The 19,357-nt window shown below is 41.1% G+C and overlaps 1 protein-coding gene across 1 annotated transcript in view; it reads left to right on the top strand.

Annotated features, from left to right (window-relative positions):
* The window catches only part of SEMA3D (semaphorin 3D), a 181,303-nt gene that overhangs the window by 74,322 nt on the left and 87,624 nt on the right, over positions 1–19,357 (top strand). Inside the window, exon 4 of the mRNA XM_040413133.1 lies at positions 19,102–19,164. Within this exon, the coding sequence (XP_040269067.1) occupies positions 19,102–19,164 (63 nt within the window). The remainder of the gene's footprint in view (positions 1–19,101; positions 19,165–19,357) is intronic.

Below are 19,357 nucleotides of genomic sequence, written 5' to 3'. Positions count from 1 at the left end.
TGCCTGCCCTGATCCTGGCATGTCTCTTGACTATGAGTGTTGTCTGCTCCACCAGTGTCTCTCCACTTCAGGAAGTTGTGGCCTGGTTAGTTTACTGCAGCAAAGTCCAGATCCCTGTATGTGGTTTAAAGGGGACCACCAGAACAATGCCCTTAGGTTTTGCCCAAAGTCAAACTGGTTAGTTTGCACAGTGAGTCCATATCCACTGTCTATTACATTTGTTTAAAAGAACCAACCATTTAGTGTGTTTTTGATATTCAGTTGATGTTCACTCAGATGTGTCTTTCCTTTACCCATCCATGGCACATGCATGCTATGCTGACCCCCCATTACTTGTAACAGTACGTTCCCCTCCGTTGCTAACATTATGTCTGAATTTGATAACAAAATACTTATCAGTAATCCTATGGAACATAAACTGGCAATAATGCATTGCTTTAACAAAAACATATCTGTGTAAGGGTCAATTAACACGACCGTTATCGGTCGAGGAGACACAATCTATGTGTCAGCCCCATCTCCTAGACCGACCATGGCTCCCCTCACCCGAACTGACTATATTATAACCAGTTCCTATCTATTTGCAGGTCTATTGTATTGTACTCACATGATGATGTGAGTACAGTACATTAGACTCGTGATCAGATCAGAACTAACCTGATAATCACCTTGAGCGTTTGCTGCTGTCCACTGTTGTATGAGCATGTAATATTTACATGTAGCTGTACAGTTGACCTCCAGAATAAATTGAGTATACATTGAGGCATTCAGAAACATGGTTGCAAATGTGTTCATATTCCATAAAGGTACATCTTCATGCCTGGAACTGTTTTGGATATCAGGGAGAAATGGTGAATATAAGGTATTGTCCATCAGTTTGTGAAAGACAAAACCCTGATATGGCTAGTGTCACATAGGCTTTTTTGTGTTTTGAGGGGTTTTGCGGTTTTTGGTGCATGCAGTTCAATGGAAAATATTAAATGCAGCACAAACAGACTTTTTTTTCAGCAGTTGCATTTTTTCACCCATGAGCTAAATTTTTTGGTAAATTTTTTTACTCATCACTAATCCATTTCTTTCTGCCTTGCTTGAAAAACTGCATGCACTTTTATGTGTTGTGTTTCTGAAATGGTAGTCTTGGAATTTTTTTTGTAACAAAACATTTTTCATACTATCCTATTAAGGAAGTGACATTACAGGGGGAACATATTTTCCTATAAAAATGCAATGCGTACAAGAAAAAAACACCTTGAAAAAAATCACACACTATAAGTCAGGTAATTATTTTTTTTTACTTTTTTGGGTCCAAAAAGTGTACAGTATAAAACTAGGTATGGCAGTCTTATGGAGGTGTCACGCACAGCTTTTTGTGGTGGTTTTTGATGCTGTTTTTTGAGCCAAAGCCAGAATTAGATTGGAAGGGATTGAAAAATACAAAGGAAGGATTTCTACTGTTCTCTTCTTACTGGATCCAGTTTTGGCTTTGGCTCAAAAACTTAATCAAAAACTGCCTTAAAAAGCTGTGTAGAGGTCTTTTAAGATTTATGAAAGAGGAACCATATTCCAGGCACTGTCACCATGGACTCAAAAGCAGGATAACTTAGTTTTCCACCAACAAGCATCTCAGCATTGGGAGCCCGATGGTCTGGACAGCGCCTTGAATATGGTTCTTATTTCTTATTTTTTTAAAACATCAAAATACAGCTTTTTGAGGCAGTTTTTAATCCAAAGCCAGAAGTGGATCCAGTAAGAAGGGAACGGAAGAAGGCCATGCTTTATATTTTTCAACTGCCTCAAAGGTATCCCTGAGGAATCCGGTTATTCCAGTGATACGCATGGGGCTTGGCTTGTGTGCTTACTTGGACCTGGGTATTGTTGCTTTATATAGTGCATGGATGTCAAGTTTTAGTATGGCATGCATTTCCATTCAATTTATCTGTGGGTGGTCCAAGTACCTAGCATTGTCCTTATTTTGGACTGGTTTGCACACATATATACACTTACCTAAAGAATTATTAAGAACACTATACTAATACAGTGTTGGACCCCCTTTTGCCTTCAGAACTGCCTTAATTCTACGTGGCATTGATTCAAAAAGGTGCTGATAGCATTCTTTAGAAATGTTGGCCCATATTGATAGGATAGCATCTTGCAGTTGATGGAGATTTGAGGGATGCACATCCAGGGCACGAAGCTCCCGTTCCACCACATCCCAAAGATGCTCTATTGGGTTGAGATCTGGTGACTGTGGGGGCCATTTTAGTACAGTGAACTCATTGTCATGTTCAAGAAACCAATTTGAAATGATTCGAGCTTTGTGACATGGAGCATTATCCTGCTGGAAGTAGCCATCAGAGGATGGATACATGTTCTCATTCTGTTTACGCCAAATTCGGACTCTACCATTTGAATGTCTCAACAGAAATCGAGACTCATCAGACCAGGCAACATTTTTCCAGTCTTCAACAGTCCAATTTTAGTGAGCTTGTGCAAATTGTAGCCTCTTTTTCCTATTTGTAGTGGAGATGAGTGGTACCCGGTTGGGTCTTCTGCTGTTGTAGCCCATCCGCCTCAAGGTTGTGCGTGTTGTGGCTTCACAAATGCTTTGCTGCATACCTCGGTTGTAACGAGTGGTTATTTCAGTCAACGTTGCTCTTCTATCAGCTTGAATCAGTCGGCCCATTCTCCTCTGACCTCTAGCATACACAAGGCATTTTTGCCCACAGGACTGACGCATACTGGATGTTTTTCCCTTTTCACACCATTCTTTGTCAACCCTAGAAATGGTTGTGCGTGAAAATCCCAGTAACTGAGCAGATTGTGAAATACACAGACCGGCCCGTCTGGCACCAACAACCATGCCACGCTCAAAATTGCTTAAATCACCTTTCTTTCCCATTCTGGCATTCAGTTTGGAGTTCAGGAGATTGTCTTGACCAGGACCATCCCCCTAAATGCATTGAATCAACTGCCATGTGATTGGTTGACTAGATAATTGCATTAATGAGAAATAGAACAGGTGTTCCTAATAATTCTTTAGGTGAGTGTATATGGACATATCAAGTCCTACATAAAGTTTCTATTGTATACAATATTAAAATTTTTGTGGCACTAAATAAAGATTCATACATTTAACATTTTGGATGTGCAATTCCTTTATATAGTCCTTCCAGGTGTAGTGGTATAGAATTGGTTATAGGGACTAGTGGATTTCACCCTTAAAGGTGCCCCCTGGTTGTTATTTTTGTCTGTGTGGAATCTAGGCTGCAGTATTGAAAACCCGCCAGCTGTACGGTGGAGAAAACAGCACACTATCAAGTTGTTTTGACATTCACAATATTAGGAGGTAAGCACATTTTCAGCTTAGACATTAATTGTATAACCCTTACGATATTACATGAGGTGCTGTATCTCTCTTTTTTCTTTTTTTACACACAAAAGTAAAAGAAAATTCAGTTTCCTTTGGTTGACATTAAGTGGCAATTAAGCTGTGTGACAAGAGGCATGCGCATGACTAGTTCAGTGCAGACTGATAAAATTCACCTTCCTGCTTTTATGAAATGTATTTTGCATTTTGTTCAATAATTATGTCAACAATGTGAGTCTGGATTGCTTCATATTCTGAGAACATTTGTCATCATATATCATACCATGGTATAGCAATATATCTTATATGGCTTTAAAAGATGAATATGTCAGAAAGGTATTTTTAGTGTAGTAGCCAAAAGGTAGCATTGCTCATTATGTGAAATTACAGGTGCTTATATTGGCAGCGTTCCACCCTTTTTTAATATAGAATATTTGAAAATCTATAAAAAATAATGAAGCGTCTATGGTGCAATTCAGTTAGGCATATATTTATCACGCACATATACATCTATGTATATGATTTGTGTAATTTATAATAAATTTATGCTTTGATCATCAGTCTTGGATAGCTGGATGATTAACAATATAGCCAGCATTTCAGATATGTGTCACATCCAGGGGTGAGTGTCAGTGTATAACTGCATACAGTAGATAAGTACTATGTTATTATAATGTATATTGGGCTTAAAGTTGACACTCAGTCTTGGGCTTTTTCTCTGCTGACCAGATCACATTCCCTCCAGTCGGTAGATAAATTTTTTTAGAGCCTTGGTTCTTATTTACGATGACCCGCATCGGATCTCTCAGGCCAAGACCAAATTATGTGGTTTATGGCAGGGAGAGCACTCCGCAGAGAACTATTGCTCTGTATTTAGGAGATGGTCTGCGGATACTGAATGGAATGATTCTGCTCTCCTTTATTTCTGATTTTTCTGATGTATTCTCTGAAAGTGGAGACCAGGAGTTACCCCCACATCGAGAGTATGATTCCCCTATCAATTTTATTCCCGGAGCTAAATTGCCCAAATCTCGGTTGTATAAACTTTCTGAACCTGAAAGAGCAGCCATGCGAGTGTATATCACCAAGAGTTTGGCTAAAGGACATATTAGATCGTATAAATCCCCAGTTGATGTAGGGTTTTTCTTTGTTAAGAAAAAGGACGGAACTCTTAGGCCATGTCTGGATTTCCGTGAGCTGAATCGCATTACTGTCCATGATCCCTATCCCCTTCCTTTGATCCCAGATTTGTTCAATCAGATTGTCGGTGCCAAGGTGTTCTCTAAGTTGAATTTAAGGGGGGCATGTAGTCTGGTAAGGGTCAAGGAGGGGGACAAATTAAAGACGGCCTGTAATACCCCTGAAGGTCATTTTGAGAATTTGGTCATGCCTTTTGGGTTGACCAATGCTCCTGCTGTTTTTCAACATTTCATCAATGACATCTTTTATCATCTGGTAGGCAGGTTTGTGGTTGTGTATCTGGATGATATTTTAATTTATTCCCATGACATGGAGAAGCATCAGGATCACGTGAAACAAGTGTTACATATCCTAAGGGAGAATAAATTGTATGCTGAGATGGAGAAGTGTGTATTCCTGGGTTATCTACTTTTTGTATGGATCCGGAAAAAGTCAGTGCTGTGTTGGACTGGGATTGACCCAAAAATCTGAAAATGCTTATGCAATTGTTTGGGTTCACCAACTACTACCGTAAATTTATCTTGAATTACTCAACTGTTGTTAAACCATTGACAGATATGACTAAGAAAGGTGCGGATTTTTCAGTCTGGTCTGATGAGGCATTACATGCCTTTTCAGCGGTTAAGGAATGTTTTGCTTCTGCTCCTAAACTAGTGTAGCCGGATATGTCAGAGCCATTTATTGTGGAGATTGACGCATCCGAGGTAGCGGTAGGAGCAGTCTTGTCGCAGGGTCCTTCACCTAGTAAATGGCGCCCATGTGCTTTCTTCACTACGAAACTGTCGGTGCTGAAAGAAATTATGACATAGGCAATAGAGAACTGCTGGCCATTAAGTTGGCTTTTGAGGAATGGCGTCATTGGTTGGAAGGAGCGGTTCATCCCATTACGGTAATTACTGATCACAAAAATCTGGCTTATGTGGAGACGGCTAAATGTCTGAACCCAAGGCAGGCCAGACGGTCGTTTTTTACCAGATTTAATTTCATTGTCACCTATCACCCTAGGATTAAGAATGTCAAGGCGGATGCCTTGTCGTAGCTTTCCTGAGGGGGGGGGGTGTGATTCGGAAGATCCTGGTCCTATTTTGTCTGAAGGGGTAGTAATATCCACTCTTTATCCTAACCTTGAGGCAGAGGTGTTGGAGGCCCAGGGAGATGCACCAAATTCTTGTCCTCCGGGAAAGTTGTTTGTTCCTTCTGAATTACAGAACAAGGTGTTCGAAGAACATCACTGTACAGTTCTTACAGGACACCCTGGGAGCAGATCCACGGCCGATCTCATCTCTCGTAGATTCTGATGTCCAGGGTTGCATAAATGTATGGAGGGCTATGTGTCAGCCTGTAATTCTTGTGCACGTGCTAAGGTGACACATACTCGGCCTTCAGGATCTCTACTTCTGTTGTCCATCCCGTCCAGACCTTGGACTCATTTGTCCATGGAATTTATCACAGATTTGCCAAATTCCTCAGGAAAAACTGTGATTCTTAGGGCTACCTAATGCTAAAACTCTCGCACAAGTGTTTGTTGACAACATCGTGAAGCTACATGGTATTCCCTCAGATGTGGTGTCTGATAGGGAGACTCAGTTTGTTTCCAGATTCTGGAAAGCGTTTTGCACTTGCTTGGGGGTAAAATTGTCCTTCTCTTTGGCGTTTCACCCTTAGTCAAAAGGACAGACTGAGCGCACCCACCAGAATCTGGAGACTTATCTGAGATGTTTTGTCTCAGAGAATCAGGAGGAGTGGTCTTCTTTTTTGTCTTTGGACGAGTTCGCCATAAATAACTGTAGGCAGGAGTCCACTGATAAGTCCCCGTTTTTTGGAGCATATGGGTTCCATCTGCAGTTTGGCACATTTTCTGGTACTGAGACTTTTGGTATACCTGAAGAGGAAATATTTTCCTCTTCTTTGTCATCCATTTGGCGGAAAATTCAAAACAATCTGAAAAAGATGGGCAAGAAGTACACTGCTCAAAAAAATAAAGGGAACACAAAAATAACACATCCTAGATCTGAATTAATTAAATATTCTTCTGAAATACTTTGTTCTTTACATAGTTGAATGTGCTGACAACAAAATCACACAAAAAAAATAAATGGAAATCGAATTTTTTAACCCATGGAGGTCTGGATTTGGAGTCACCCTCAAATTTAAAGTGGAAAAACACACTACAGGCTGATCCAACTTTGATGTAATGTCCTTAAAACAAGTCAAAATGAGGCTCAGTAGTGTGTGTGGCCTCCACGTGCCTGTATGACCTCCCTACAACGCCTGTGCATGCTCCTGATGAGGTGGCGGACGATCTCCTGAGGGATCTCATCCCAGACCTGGACTAAAGCATCTGCCAACTCCTGGACAGTCTGTGGTGCAATGTGACGTTGGTGGATAGAGCGAGACGTGATGTCCCAGATGTGCTCAATTGGATTCAGGTCTGGGGAACGGGCGGGCCAGTCCATAGCATCAACGCCTTTGTCTTGCAGGAACTGCTGACACACTCCAGCCACATGAGGTCTAGCATTGTCTTGCATTAGGAGGAACCCAGGGCCAACCGCACCACCATATGGTCTCACAAGGGGTCTGAGGATCTCATCTCGGTACCTAATGGCAGTCAGGCTACCTCTGGCGAGCACATGGAGGGCTGTGCGGCCCTCCAAAGAAATGCCATCCCACACCATTACTGACCTAATGCCAAACCGGTCATGCTGGAGGATGTTGCAGGCAGCAGAACGTTCTCCACGGCATCTCCAGACTCTGTCACGTCTGTCACGTGTGCTCAGTGTGAACCTGCTTTCATCTGTGAAGAGCACAGGGCGCCAGTGGCGAATTTGCCAATCTTGGTGTTTTCTGGCAAATGCCAAACGTCCTGCACGGTGTTGGGCTGTAAGCACAACTCCCACCTGTGGACGTCCGGCCCTCATATCACCCTCATGGAGTCTGTTTCTGACCGTTTGAGCAGACGCATGCACATTTGTGGCCTGCTAGAGGTCATTTTGCAGGGCTCTGGCAGTGCTCCTCCTGTTCCTCCTTGCACAAAGGCGGAGGTAGCGGTCCTGCTGCTGGGTTGTTGCCCTCCTACGGCCTCCTCCACGTCTCCTGATGTACTGGCCTGTCTCCTGGTAGCGCCTCCATGCTCTGGACACTAAGCTGGCAGACACAGCAAACCTTCTTGCCACAGATCGCATTGATGTGCCATCCTGGATAAGCTGCACTACCTGAGCCACTTGTGTGGGTTGTAGACTCCGTCTCATGCTACCACTAGAGTGAAAGCACCGCCAGCATTCAAAAGTGACCAAAACACCAGCCAGGAAGCATAGGAACTGAGAAGTGGTCAGGTCACCACCTGCAGAACCACTCCTTTATTGGGGGTGTCTTGCTAATTGCCTATAACTTCCACCTGTTGTCTATCCCATTTGCATAACAGCATGTGAAATTGATTGTCACTCAGTGTTGCTTCCTAAGTGGACAGTTTGATTTCACAGAAGTGTGATTGACTTGGAGTTACATTGTGTTGTTTAAGTGTTCCCTTTATTTTTCTGAGCAGTGTATAAACGAATGGCTGACAAGAGACGGATGAGTGGTCCGGACCTGAGAGTGGGTGATTCTGTGTGGCTGTCCACACGAAACATTAAGTTGAAAGTACCTTCGTGGAAGTTAGGCCCAAGATTTATTGGTCCATATAAGATCTCTGCCATTATTAACCCGGTAGCCTGTTGTCTTGACCTTCCGCAGGCTTTAAAAATTCATAATGTTTTCCACAAATCATTACTGAAGAGATATGCTGAACCGTCCTCCCTGTCACCCCCTCCTGTCATGGTGGACGGTAATCTTGAATTTCAGATCGCCAGGATAGTGGACTCCCGAATTCTCCGTAGATCCCTCCAGTATCTCGTTCACTGGAAGGGTTACGGTCCAGAGGAGAGAATGTGGGTTCCAGCGGCCAACGTTAATGCCAGTCGCCTTGTAAAAGTCTTTCACAGGGCTAATAAGGATAAGGTCGGTCCTGGGTATCCAGAGGTCAACCATAGAAGGGGGGTACTGTCATGTTACCTTCTATGACAGAGGTTAGAAGATCGGAGAGACTGACTGCACGTGAGGTTAACTGATAGTCTCTTGATTCTCAGTGTTGTGGTTTGGTAATGACCACACCTCTTGTCAGGTGCAGCCTGTGGTCATTACTGCATTCCCTACTTAGTTTGATCTCACACTTCATACCATGCGGTTGATATTCTCTGCTTGGATTTGGAAGAGTTGGTGTGTGGACCTTACCTGTGTTCCTGCTCATCCATTTTCTATAGGATAAGTTGTACTGCTCTTTGTATTTGGTTGTTTTTCCTGTGCTTGTTGTTACTAGGCCTCAGGGATATGCTGGTTCGTTCACCTGGGAAGGAACCAGTAGTCTCAATCCCTGCCACTTCCTTGGGCATTTCAGGGCTCCTAGGGTCCAGGTTCTGGCGTATGTATTTTCCCACCTTCAGGGTCTATACATGCTGATGGGAGTCAGGGCCAGGTTTAGGGGCTTCCTAGGAGGTGAGCTTTCCCTCTCCCTAGCCTTGAGGCCTAGTTCTGTTTCCCTCTTCTCCTCTATATTCGTGACACCCCTATTAAATAACTATAGTTTATATTTTTGTTTTGATATTAAAGTTGGTAAATTGCAATAACATTGATGAGGTGCTTAAACATATAACATAGATAGATAGATAGAAAGATAGATAGATAGATAGGAGATAAATCTAAAGATATAAGATAGATGTGCAGTGACCCAACAGTTCACTGCTAAAGTTGTCAAAATGTTTACTGTGAGACAAGAGTTACTTTATACCCTCCTGGTTTAGAATTTGCTGGCAAGTAGGCCAAGAGAGAAGATGTGTGTAGTAGTTGCTGATGTGTAAGCCAGACAAGCTGTAGCTAAATCACAAAAAGAAGTGTCTTTATAGAGGGAGATACCAACCCTGTGATATAGCAAGCTGCCAAAAAAGCAATTGTGCTCAAAGCAAACCTCTGAGGGAGAGAAAAACAGACTTATATAGAAGGTAGATGACCATTAAAGGGAACAGTGTGTTGACAAGAAAGCCAGTGTAAGTTAACAGACGTTTACAGCTGTAGACTTCACTGTACATGGTTTAGGTTATTTTGCTTCAGGTGCCCTACACTACTGAGACAGACTGGCCATCCATTGAAGAACTGCATCCACAGTTGGGCAATACAGAGATATTGAGAAGGAGATAAAACTGTTGCAATAGGACTCTCACCTGAGACACCTGTGCGCTTGACAGTTGAACATTATGGTTTTGGTGCTGTCTTTCTAGGTGCCACATTCTTCATAATATTGATGTTTTATAATGTACAAGTGAGCCTCTAGGAGCAATATGGGTGGTGCTGTTGCACCTAGTTTTTTGCAGGCTCTGCTCACTGGCCTTCATTCCATGCCCCTACCACTGACTGACAGGGCCAGGCAGTGGAGACGTATTCGTATCTGGCCTTGAAGCCTCACGGGAGCTCATTCAGTACATCCACTGTTCAGAAATGGAGTGCACTGTACAGATTGCTTCATGCCCCAGGAGGATGTGCACTATTAGCCTTGCCTGTGAAACTCACTAACTGCTTACTAGCATTCCGTTTTATTTTGCACTATGTTTTAAGGCCTGTAAGCAAACTATTTATTAGGTGTACAAATCGCTCAGCACCCTCACGGCTATGTTTCGGCTATGTTTCGGTCTCTCTGTTGTTTGCCGTGACACGTTTGCTGTGCAAGCTGGTTGCCTGGGGCAACGTGTAGTTTATGCAGCATGTGTGTACACTTCTCCTTTAAGGTTTGTGGGGTTAACTACCTGGCTGGGTGTGGTCACTAGGTGCTTATATTGCCTGTGGCTGTTAGCCTGGGGTTGAGTTGTCCTCCAGCCTCTGTTGGTGCTGGAGCTATGCTCCTGTCCTGGGTATTCCATCTGCCCAGTTATTGAGGGCCACCTAGTGAGACATTAATATCATCCCATTGTTAACATGTCTTCCTACCTTACCTGTTTCTATGTATGGTGTGGTTTATGTTCAGAGTTTGTGTATGTCTAGTTGTTGTTCCATGTCTGGTCTGTTATGGAGTGTACGGTCCTGCATGGTTGCTAGACACTCCCCTGTCTGTCTGTGCCTTCGGTGAGAGGGCTCCAGGATTCCCCGGAGGGGGAACAACAAGTCAGTGAGCAGCTCTGCCTGGGGTCGCCATGCATCCTGTCTGCATGGGGGTCCAGGCAGTTACTGGTGTATTTGTTTTCCTTCCTGTTGCAGCGGCAGGTAAGTGCTAGTTGTTCTGGGTTCTTACATGCCAATCCAGTTGCTTTTCAATGTATTCCCCTTTCCTTGCATCTAGTCTGGTGGGAGTCTCCTGTTCATCTGTATCTTGAAGGAACAGGTTGTCTCTAGTTCCTGACATTATTTCCAGCGATCATCGGGGTGACTCAGGCTCCGAGGTTCCGGTGTATGAGCCGTCCTACCATCCAGGTCCGTTCATATGGATAGGAGTCAGGGCTAGGATGAGGGTGGCATTAAGAGGTGTCCAGCTCCCTTTCCCCAGTGTCCAGGCCTAGTTTCTATTCCTGTTTACCCTCGGTGTTCTGTGGGGAGTTCCCCCCCCCCCCCCCCGCACTCCCCACCGTGACATGTATTGGCTTGAAATAATCCACAAAAGAGGCACATTCATTGCAAATATCTAACCTGTTTGCTATGTTACACTCATTAACAAAAGGAGGTTTTACAACTCAGTATTTTTCATGTCTTGCCAGCCCATAAAAAGTTACATATTTATTTCACAACATTTATTGGTCTCCATCTAACACATTTCTCATGCTTTTACTGTATAATGAGAAAAACATAGACTTGAAAAATACACCACAGTAAAATGAAGAGTAGATGAATAAGACTGGGTTGCCAGATAACTTCAGTAATACCAGGGATAACTTACAGGGTACAAAATCACTAAAACAAACCCATACCTGTATAATCACTGCTGAGTGATTTCAATTAAATTAAATCTAGCGTAAGGAATCTGACCTGATAGTCTCTACAATAGACCACACAGTTAAATGATTAGGCCGTGAGCCCATCTAGAAACAAATATGCTTGAGGGGAGTTTAACATAATCCCTAGTTTAATACGTCAAGTTGTGAACTAAAAATAAGAAAAGACTAAGAATGTTACATAATGTAACAGACTGATAAAACTAAAACTGAATACAAATACATGGCATTGAAAATTGCTTAAAATTCCCTGAAAATCTAAATACACTGTGTGACCATGAAAAAACAAATGTCTCAAACAGGAAAAATAATTCACTTGCCAATTTCTGGTAGTGAAATATTTATGGTAAGCGTCAGCTTCCAGACATTAAATTTTCCTATATGTGTAACAGTGGCTTTTCAGCTCTGCACTGACCTGATTTACTGCTCACGGTAGTCGTATTTTCTTGTACGTCAGAGCCTTTTCCTTAATCTTTGATGTTCGTAAAAGTTAATACCTCTTTGTTATAAAAGTTTATAATGAAAATAGTCTGGGACTTTATAAAAAATGACTATTATCTCATCTACCAGTTATGGCTTCTGCATATTATTATAGTATTTCATTGCCAACTACATATTACATTTTACCATGTATATGTCATATGTAACTTATGCTTGAGCTATGAAAACATATATTGAAGAATTTTAATGAAAGGACTGTAAGAAGCACTTCTAATCAAAATGTAATATTCTCTGGTATCAGGTATAAACCTGTTTATGAAATATCTTGTAAAGGCCGTATCAGCATGAGGTTGTAATTTTGCCCTCCTCTGGACATACTGACTTACTGTGTAAGCCAGGCATTAGCAGATTGTTTTATATGATTACAGTAGGGCTGGCCATGCACTTTAGAGTGCTCGTTTGGCCAACAGCTATCCCTCTCGACCCTCCCAATTCACATACATTATATTGCGTCTTGTTAGGTAACTAGGTGACTGCAGTCTGATGAATGTTCTCATCCGTGTTGTTCAACTCCATCATAGTGGCCACTTTAAAAATAGGGCAAATAGTGCACGTACAAGAAGTTTTTTTTTTCAAGCTTTTATTTTTTTTTCTATTATATTATCTTTTTTTTATAAAAAGTTTTGACACAAGCTGTGAATAGATCACACTCAGCTCCTGAGCCCATGCATCATATGTTAGGAAGGGTTTAAAGTGTCTGGTCTAGGGTCTCTAAAAATATATTGAACAGTTAATTGGCTCCTTATAAATATTGCCACTGCATTGCCTAAAGGGCTGCTACTAGTTCCCTTACTCCAGATCTCTCCCCTTAAAAAACTGTATTTTCAGTTCTTCTCTTGAGTAAGGCTAACGCTGGGTGACCAGGCAGATGATTGTCAGGAAGAATGTGTTCCTTTGCAGCAATCTCTTGCTCACTGATGGAGGAGACCGCTGCTGTTACATGCAATGATCTCCTCCACAGTATGGAGAGGAGCGATCACTAATGCCATTGCTCGTCCCCATACTTGTTGTTTGCCAATAGCAGATAATGATTAAACAGCACAATTTGCCTTTGGCAAACAATAATTTTTAAGCATGCTAAAAAATCTGGATTGCCTGAAGAACGAATGTTTGCTCATTCATCAGGGTATCGGAGGCAGTATTACACTGCCAAATCATTGCTAATGAGTGTTCCTACAAATGCTCGTTAGCATTGATCTGGCCAACTATCGGCCAGTGTAATACAGTCCTAAAGCTCATTACAAATATTTATTTTTGTACGCATGTTGAGGTCTGGTCTGAGTCTACATTTTTGTAGGGGTGCTGGATACTTTTCTGTGGAATAGTATTGTTTACTGTGCTATTCCATACTTTTTTGTTTGCAGTATAATTGTTACAGACTATGGTTGTGGAACCACTGTGGCAACCAACCAGTTTGACGCTGGGCTATTCCCTGGCAGTCCCCTGGTTCTCACCCCAGAACACGGATTCACTCCTCGCCACAGGGAAGCCAACAAGCCTCTACCTCTCTGAATAGTCGCAGTGTACACTAAAGAACAGCACTGAAGAAAGTCTCGGGAACAGGGCACAGAGTCAGATTCCAGGCTACAGGCACAATATGGAGAACAGGCAGATGAACAGATCAAGGTACCTGGCACAGGTTAGATGGTAGACAGACTGTGTTCAAAGAAATCTTTGAAAAAATTATTAAAGAAATAAAATAAAATAAACCAAAATAAAAAGTTCACCACTGCGTTTTTTTTATGTCAAATCGCCTTCGCTGACCTCCGTGTGATGCAGGTAAAATCACAATGAGTCAGTCTTTATACAAAAGCTGGTCGCTCTGCCAGGTATACGTCTCAATTCACAAGCTCAAGAGAAGCGTCAATCTTCTTTGACACAACCAGCAGCCAAAGGCTACTATCCGGCGGGACTCAGGTGTGCTAGTTGTGTCAAAGAAGATTGCCGCTTCTCTTGAGCTTGTGAATTGAGAAGTATACCTGGCAGCGCCACCACCTTTTGTAAAAATAAATAAATAGACTAGAAAGACTAGGACCCTGATGCACGGGTCCTTGGTGAGACACACCAGACATAATATATGGCAGGGCTAATCAGCACCACACATCCCAGCACTTGCACACAGAGAAAGAGGGAGTTAACCCTTACAGTGCTGCAGGGTGCTGTGCAGTACAATTAATAAACCCTAATTCCCCCCAACTATCACCTAAAATGCACTTAGTCCTGAACTGGCAATTTAGTTACACATAGCTTAACAGAAGGTTGGAATAGCAGGTGTGCTCTTGCTTCTGGTTTGTTTTCCTAACAGTCAACTCTCAATCAAGAAAGCATATAGGAGAGCAAGGACATGCTCTCGTCAGGATCTTCTTTTTTCATGGGAACAAAGAATCAGTGACAACAATACAAGATTTATTACGGGCTACCATGGCAGATGGCCTGAGATGAAGGACATTTTGAGAAGATTTTGCCCCGTCTTGTTGACCGATTCCATCTTGGTGAAATACATATCCCCGTGTCCAATGGTAACAGCTAAATGATCTAAAAATCTGAGAGATCATCTTGTTCGCAGTTTGTTTTTGAAACAAAGTCAGCCTCTGTTCCCAGGGATAGGAAAACCGAGATGGGGTTTTGTCCCATGTGGAAATTGTATAGCATGTCCAAACATGGAAAGAGCGACCTCTTTCGATGACTCGACTAATGGGAAAACTTTTCAAATAACAGTGTCTCACATGCACAAGTACAGCAGTCGTGTATTACGCGAAATGTTCGTGCCCAAAAATGTATGTGGGCTTAACCACAAGAGAACTAAAGGTTAGAGTGCGTGGGCATGTCAGAGATATTATATCAGCAACTAATGAAAGGGATTTGAGTAATTTAAAACCAGTGGCTAGACATTTCAAGTTATATCATGACTGCAACCCTGTGCATTTGAAAGTTCGGGTGATTGATTGTGTCCTGAAAAACATCAGAGGTGGAAATATATCAAAAAGATTGGCACAACTTGAATGCAAGTGGATTTGGAAACTAAATACATTGTGTCCAAATGGTTTAAATGAGTCCACTGGTTTCTCCTCATATCTATAAATTTCTGCAGGGTTCATGCGGGTCTCCACACCCAAGGGGTTTTGGTTTCTGGTTTTAGTGTTTGCATTCGCGATTTTAATGTTGTTAACCCCCTTTTTTAGGGTCATCATGGGTTTGGGCTTTTCACAGGCCACCTTCACACTCTCCATAGTCAATGACAATGACAATGACAATCTCCATAGTCAATGACTCTGCGATTTGGAAGATTGAGTGAAGGAGTGGGTATATACAGCCATAGGGATACAGATACATTAACATGTTGAGTATAGGAGGTGGAGCTGTTTTTGAGGTGGCTGCAGTGTCACACACTACATGTACTGGAGTTCAAGTTCATGGATGTGACCACATAAGTGGGCTGTGCACAGTCAAGATCCACACTTTGGTCTGGCTGTTTTGAGCCTAAAAATCATGGCATGATCAGCATGAATATTATTGATAATGCAGAATCCAGACCAATGTGTAGGATATTAATTACTTATGATTGTGCATCCCCTTCTGTATGGGTCACATTCAAGAGTATGTGTAACGCACACACTCCCTAACACGTTTTTTCTTTATCATTAATTTTCAATATTAGGGTCAACACATTCACAAACAACATGGTCACATATGGAGAGATTTTCATCAGAGGTGTATAGATCACTGTTTGAATTTTTATGGATGTATCTTTTTGATCTTCCTCTTTTTCTCCGATTTGATATTTTAGCATGTTGCTCGTTATTTGCAACATCACATTTCATATTATGATGCACTTTATAGATCACATTATTATGGCTCGGTATGAGGTGGTAATATATGCACTCATTTGTCACTGACGGGATGGAGTCATTACAGACTCAATACATTGAGGATGATATGTATGTTGTTTTTGGTGATATTAATGTGGAATCATGGGTTGAAGGTGCACATAATCTAAGATTAATGCTGTTTAATCATGTTTTTCTGTATGCATATATTTTTAAAGCGATGCTTCTCTGAATCATGTAGTGAGAAATGAGAAGAGATTATGAATTATCAATTAGAATCAGTATAAACAATCATGCAATTTGACAATTTCAGTGCATTTTCATATATTTTTGCATATACAATTTTATAGATTGTTCGTACTCCGTTTCATTGTGGATTTAGGTCTGGTGTTGTTTGTAGGATATGTAGCGTACAATATTAGCATCATCAGTTCGTATGTCACAGTATGCCTCACAAGTATTTAAGCACAGATATAATTTAGTAATTATTCATTAATATTTTTTAGTATGTTCACTAACATTTGTCACATTTTAATTGTGGATTGAAATATTATTCCAGTTCTTGTCCATTCTTATTCATTGTCCTAAACTCTAATGAGGGCAGCCGCTCCTTTATTCCTCCTTTTCCTCTTACCTTTTTCCCGTGTTCCGCTCTTTATATGTATATTATTTAGATCAGTGAACATTTTATGATGTCATTTCGACATGCACATTGCTCTTATGAGGGTGGGGACACGAACCCGCGACACTTGTGACGCGGTTTGCGTGTCAACATCTTCATCACATGATCGCAGCATGAACACGTGATACAACATAGATCACATGCTTTCCCTAGGCGCCGGGCTGCAACATTCTAGGTCACTTCCTGTGTCGTGGAGATGACGGAGAAGTAAGATCATTAAGATGTACGGAATGATTGGTTGACTGCTGTATATAACCCATGTCCCCCAGTGATGATGCTACCCCCAGACGAAGGTACGCCGAAACGCGCGTTGGGGTTGGCGCCATCCTAGAGGAGACACAGCAAGGGTAATTGTCCAATGTCCTTTTGATATAGATGAATTGTTTGCATTAGCACTTTACTCTTTCATGTATTACATTGATGGACTGATATATGGACTTGCATCCGCTGTATGTTTCCTCCAGTTTTTTATCTCCTGCACCATATTCTTTTTAATCATGTTTGTGAAATATATGTGATTTTGTAATAAAGTATCAATTCATTATAAGCGGTCTGGCATTTTTTGTAGGTTTATATTGTTTTCCTAATGGCTGTTCATGCTTAGCTGTCCACCTCTGTATTTATTAAAAGTGTAATAGGCTATCAACACTGCAAATGTTATAACACGATCCTGGACACATACACCAATTCACAAAGATGTGCTGCGAATACATGTGCTGCTTTTTATTCTCAGTCTGCACCTGTCTAGTAAGTATTGCCCAGTTTATGGTGTATAACCAGCCTTTTCCTCATAATTTAATATTTTAGCCACTTATTAAATAAGGTTCCTGATTAAATATTCAACTAGTATAAAAAAAAAATCTGAAAAACAGTGACTCTTTGGGTGTGCATGGGCTGATAAGCAGATATTGGCACAGATAATTCAGGAAACAGATTTTCCACATTAAAGTTCTAAACAACTGAGAAAAAAAATGGAGTTTCAAAGCCTTCATTGAAAATGACATTTGAGGCCTACATGAAATGGTAAAGAGAGATCCATCGGCAAGTTTTAATTGATAAAATGGACTGTATTACTATCTATATTTCTGTCAACATACTATATAGACACAATGGGTATCCATAGTATTTTCCATAGGAAATTATGGAATGGAGCTACAATTAATTTTTCCTTTACTGTTTTATGTCTGATTCACGTTTCATAATTCAGCACCTCTTTGATGCCAGATTAAAACGTGCCACTAAATATGTCAAGTTTTAGAGACAAATTTCCATACTGGTTTGTACTATTTAGTACTATACTGGTTTAATATCCCACTATTCAAACTAAATAGTTTATCTATGCATCCATATTAATGTAGGTAGCCATGGAGGAAGATTTACAAGGACTAGCTTAAGTGAGAGAACCAACAGCGTTGGATATTTGAGATTAGCATGTGCCATATTCTCCAGCAAAATACACTCCTCTTGGAACAATATGATGGATTCTGGAGAACAATAGCAGGCTGTACCTCCACTTTTCACTTCTTCTATGGTAAAAAATATTCATATATCTGTCTTAGGCCTCATGCACATGACCCTATTCATTTTGTGGTCAGCAAACAGCAGATCTGCAAAATATGGATATGGGCCATATGTATTCTGCAATTCTTGTCCACAACACAGACAATACTATGACTGTCAGAACACAGATGACAGATTATTCTGTAAAGTAAAATTGCGACAATTTTTGAGACTTTAAAAAGTCTCAAGGTAATGAGTTTGGCTTAAATCAGCTCGACAGGCTAGTCATTGGCATTTTTTCACAGATCTTTCAAAACTGGAGTGAGTGGTGTAAAAATGCAAAATGTTGCAAAATTTTGTGCAAATAAGCCCAAAAAAACTTGCAAAGCCCTTTTTCAATTTCAGGGCTTAACAGGTACAGTAAATGGTAACATCAATCCATGCAGAAGGCAGAAACAGAGTTTCAATAGGATTCTTTGCTACTACTTTTAGATTTCTAAAAATAATTTACATAATTTACCCAAATCCTTAAGATTGGGGCTACACCAAGTCTTGTTGTAGCATATGTAAAATAAATCAAAATGCTACAAGAAAATCTATGTGTAGCTCCAGCCTAAAACCTCATAAAAACTAATGGATCTGTCTCTGAGCGCATTGTAGCTGTAGCTATAATTTATGATAGTTCCTTAATTCTGCGGTTGATTATGTTTGCAATGACATTTTTGTTGCAAGAGGGATTTTGTAAACTTTGTCTGTTCAGGACAGATCCTTTCAAGCTCGGTGGTGGGAACTGCTCTCTAATACTTTATGGTATATCATAAACATACACTTCATTGATGATGTCATCAGTAAGACACTTGTATCCTAACATGAACACTACATTCTAGCTTCAGCTGAAACACGTCATCCTCTCCGCTCAACTGTAAACCATATGAAAGTAATGAGCTCAATATGAAATGCAAACAAGATGTTCACAATATATTTGCAACGCTCTAACATATAAAATGTCTCCATTTTCAGATTCATTGGCCGGCAACTCAAGACAGAGAAGACTTTTGTAAACTCGCTGGGAAGGATGAACATGTATGTACTTCAATACAATTACTGTATCTTGTGTTGTAAACTACTTATTTTACTCAAGACATGACTTGCTTTTAACTTTCAAGCGCGGAGGAATTGTCACAAATTTACAGTACAGTACATGTGAACAGTGCTCCCTCTAAGCTGTGAGCTCTGGAAAGGAAAGAGTTAAAGGGTTTGTCCAGGTTTTACTGAG

Source organism: Bufo bufo, chromosome 1, assembly GCF_905171765.1.
Source record: "Bufo bufo chromosome 1, aBufBuf1.1, whole genome shotgun sequence".
Taxonomy (NCBI): Eukaryota; Metazoa; Chordata; class Amphibia; order Anura; family Bufonidae; genus Bufo; species Bufo bufo.
Note: the sequence above shows the minus strand (reverse complement) of the source record. Positions and strands in the feature narration are given on the sequence as shown.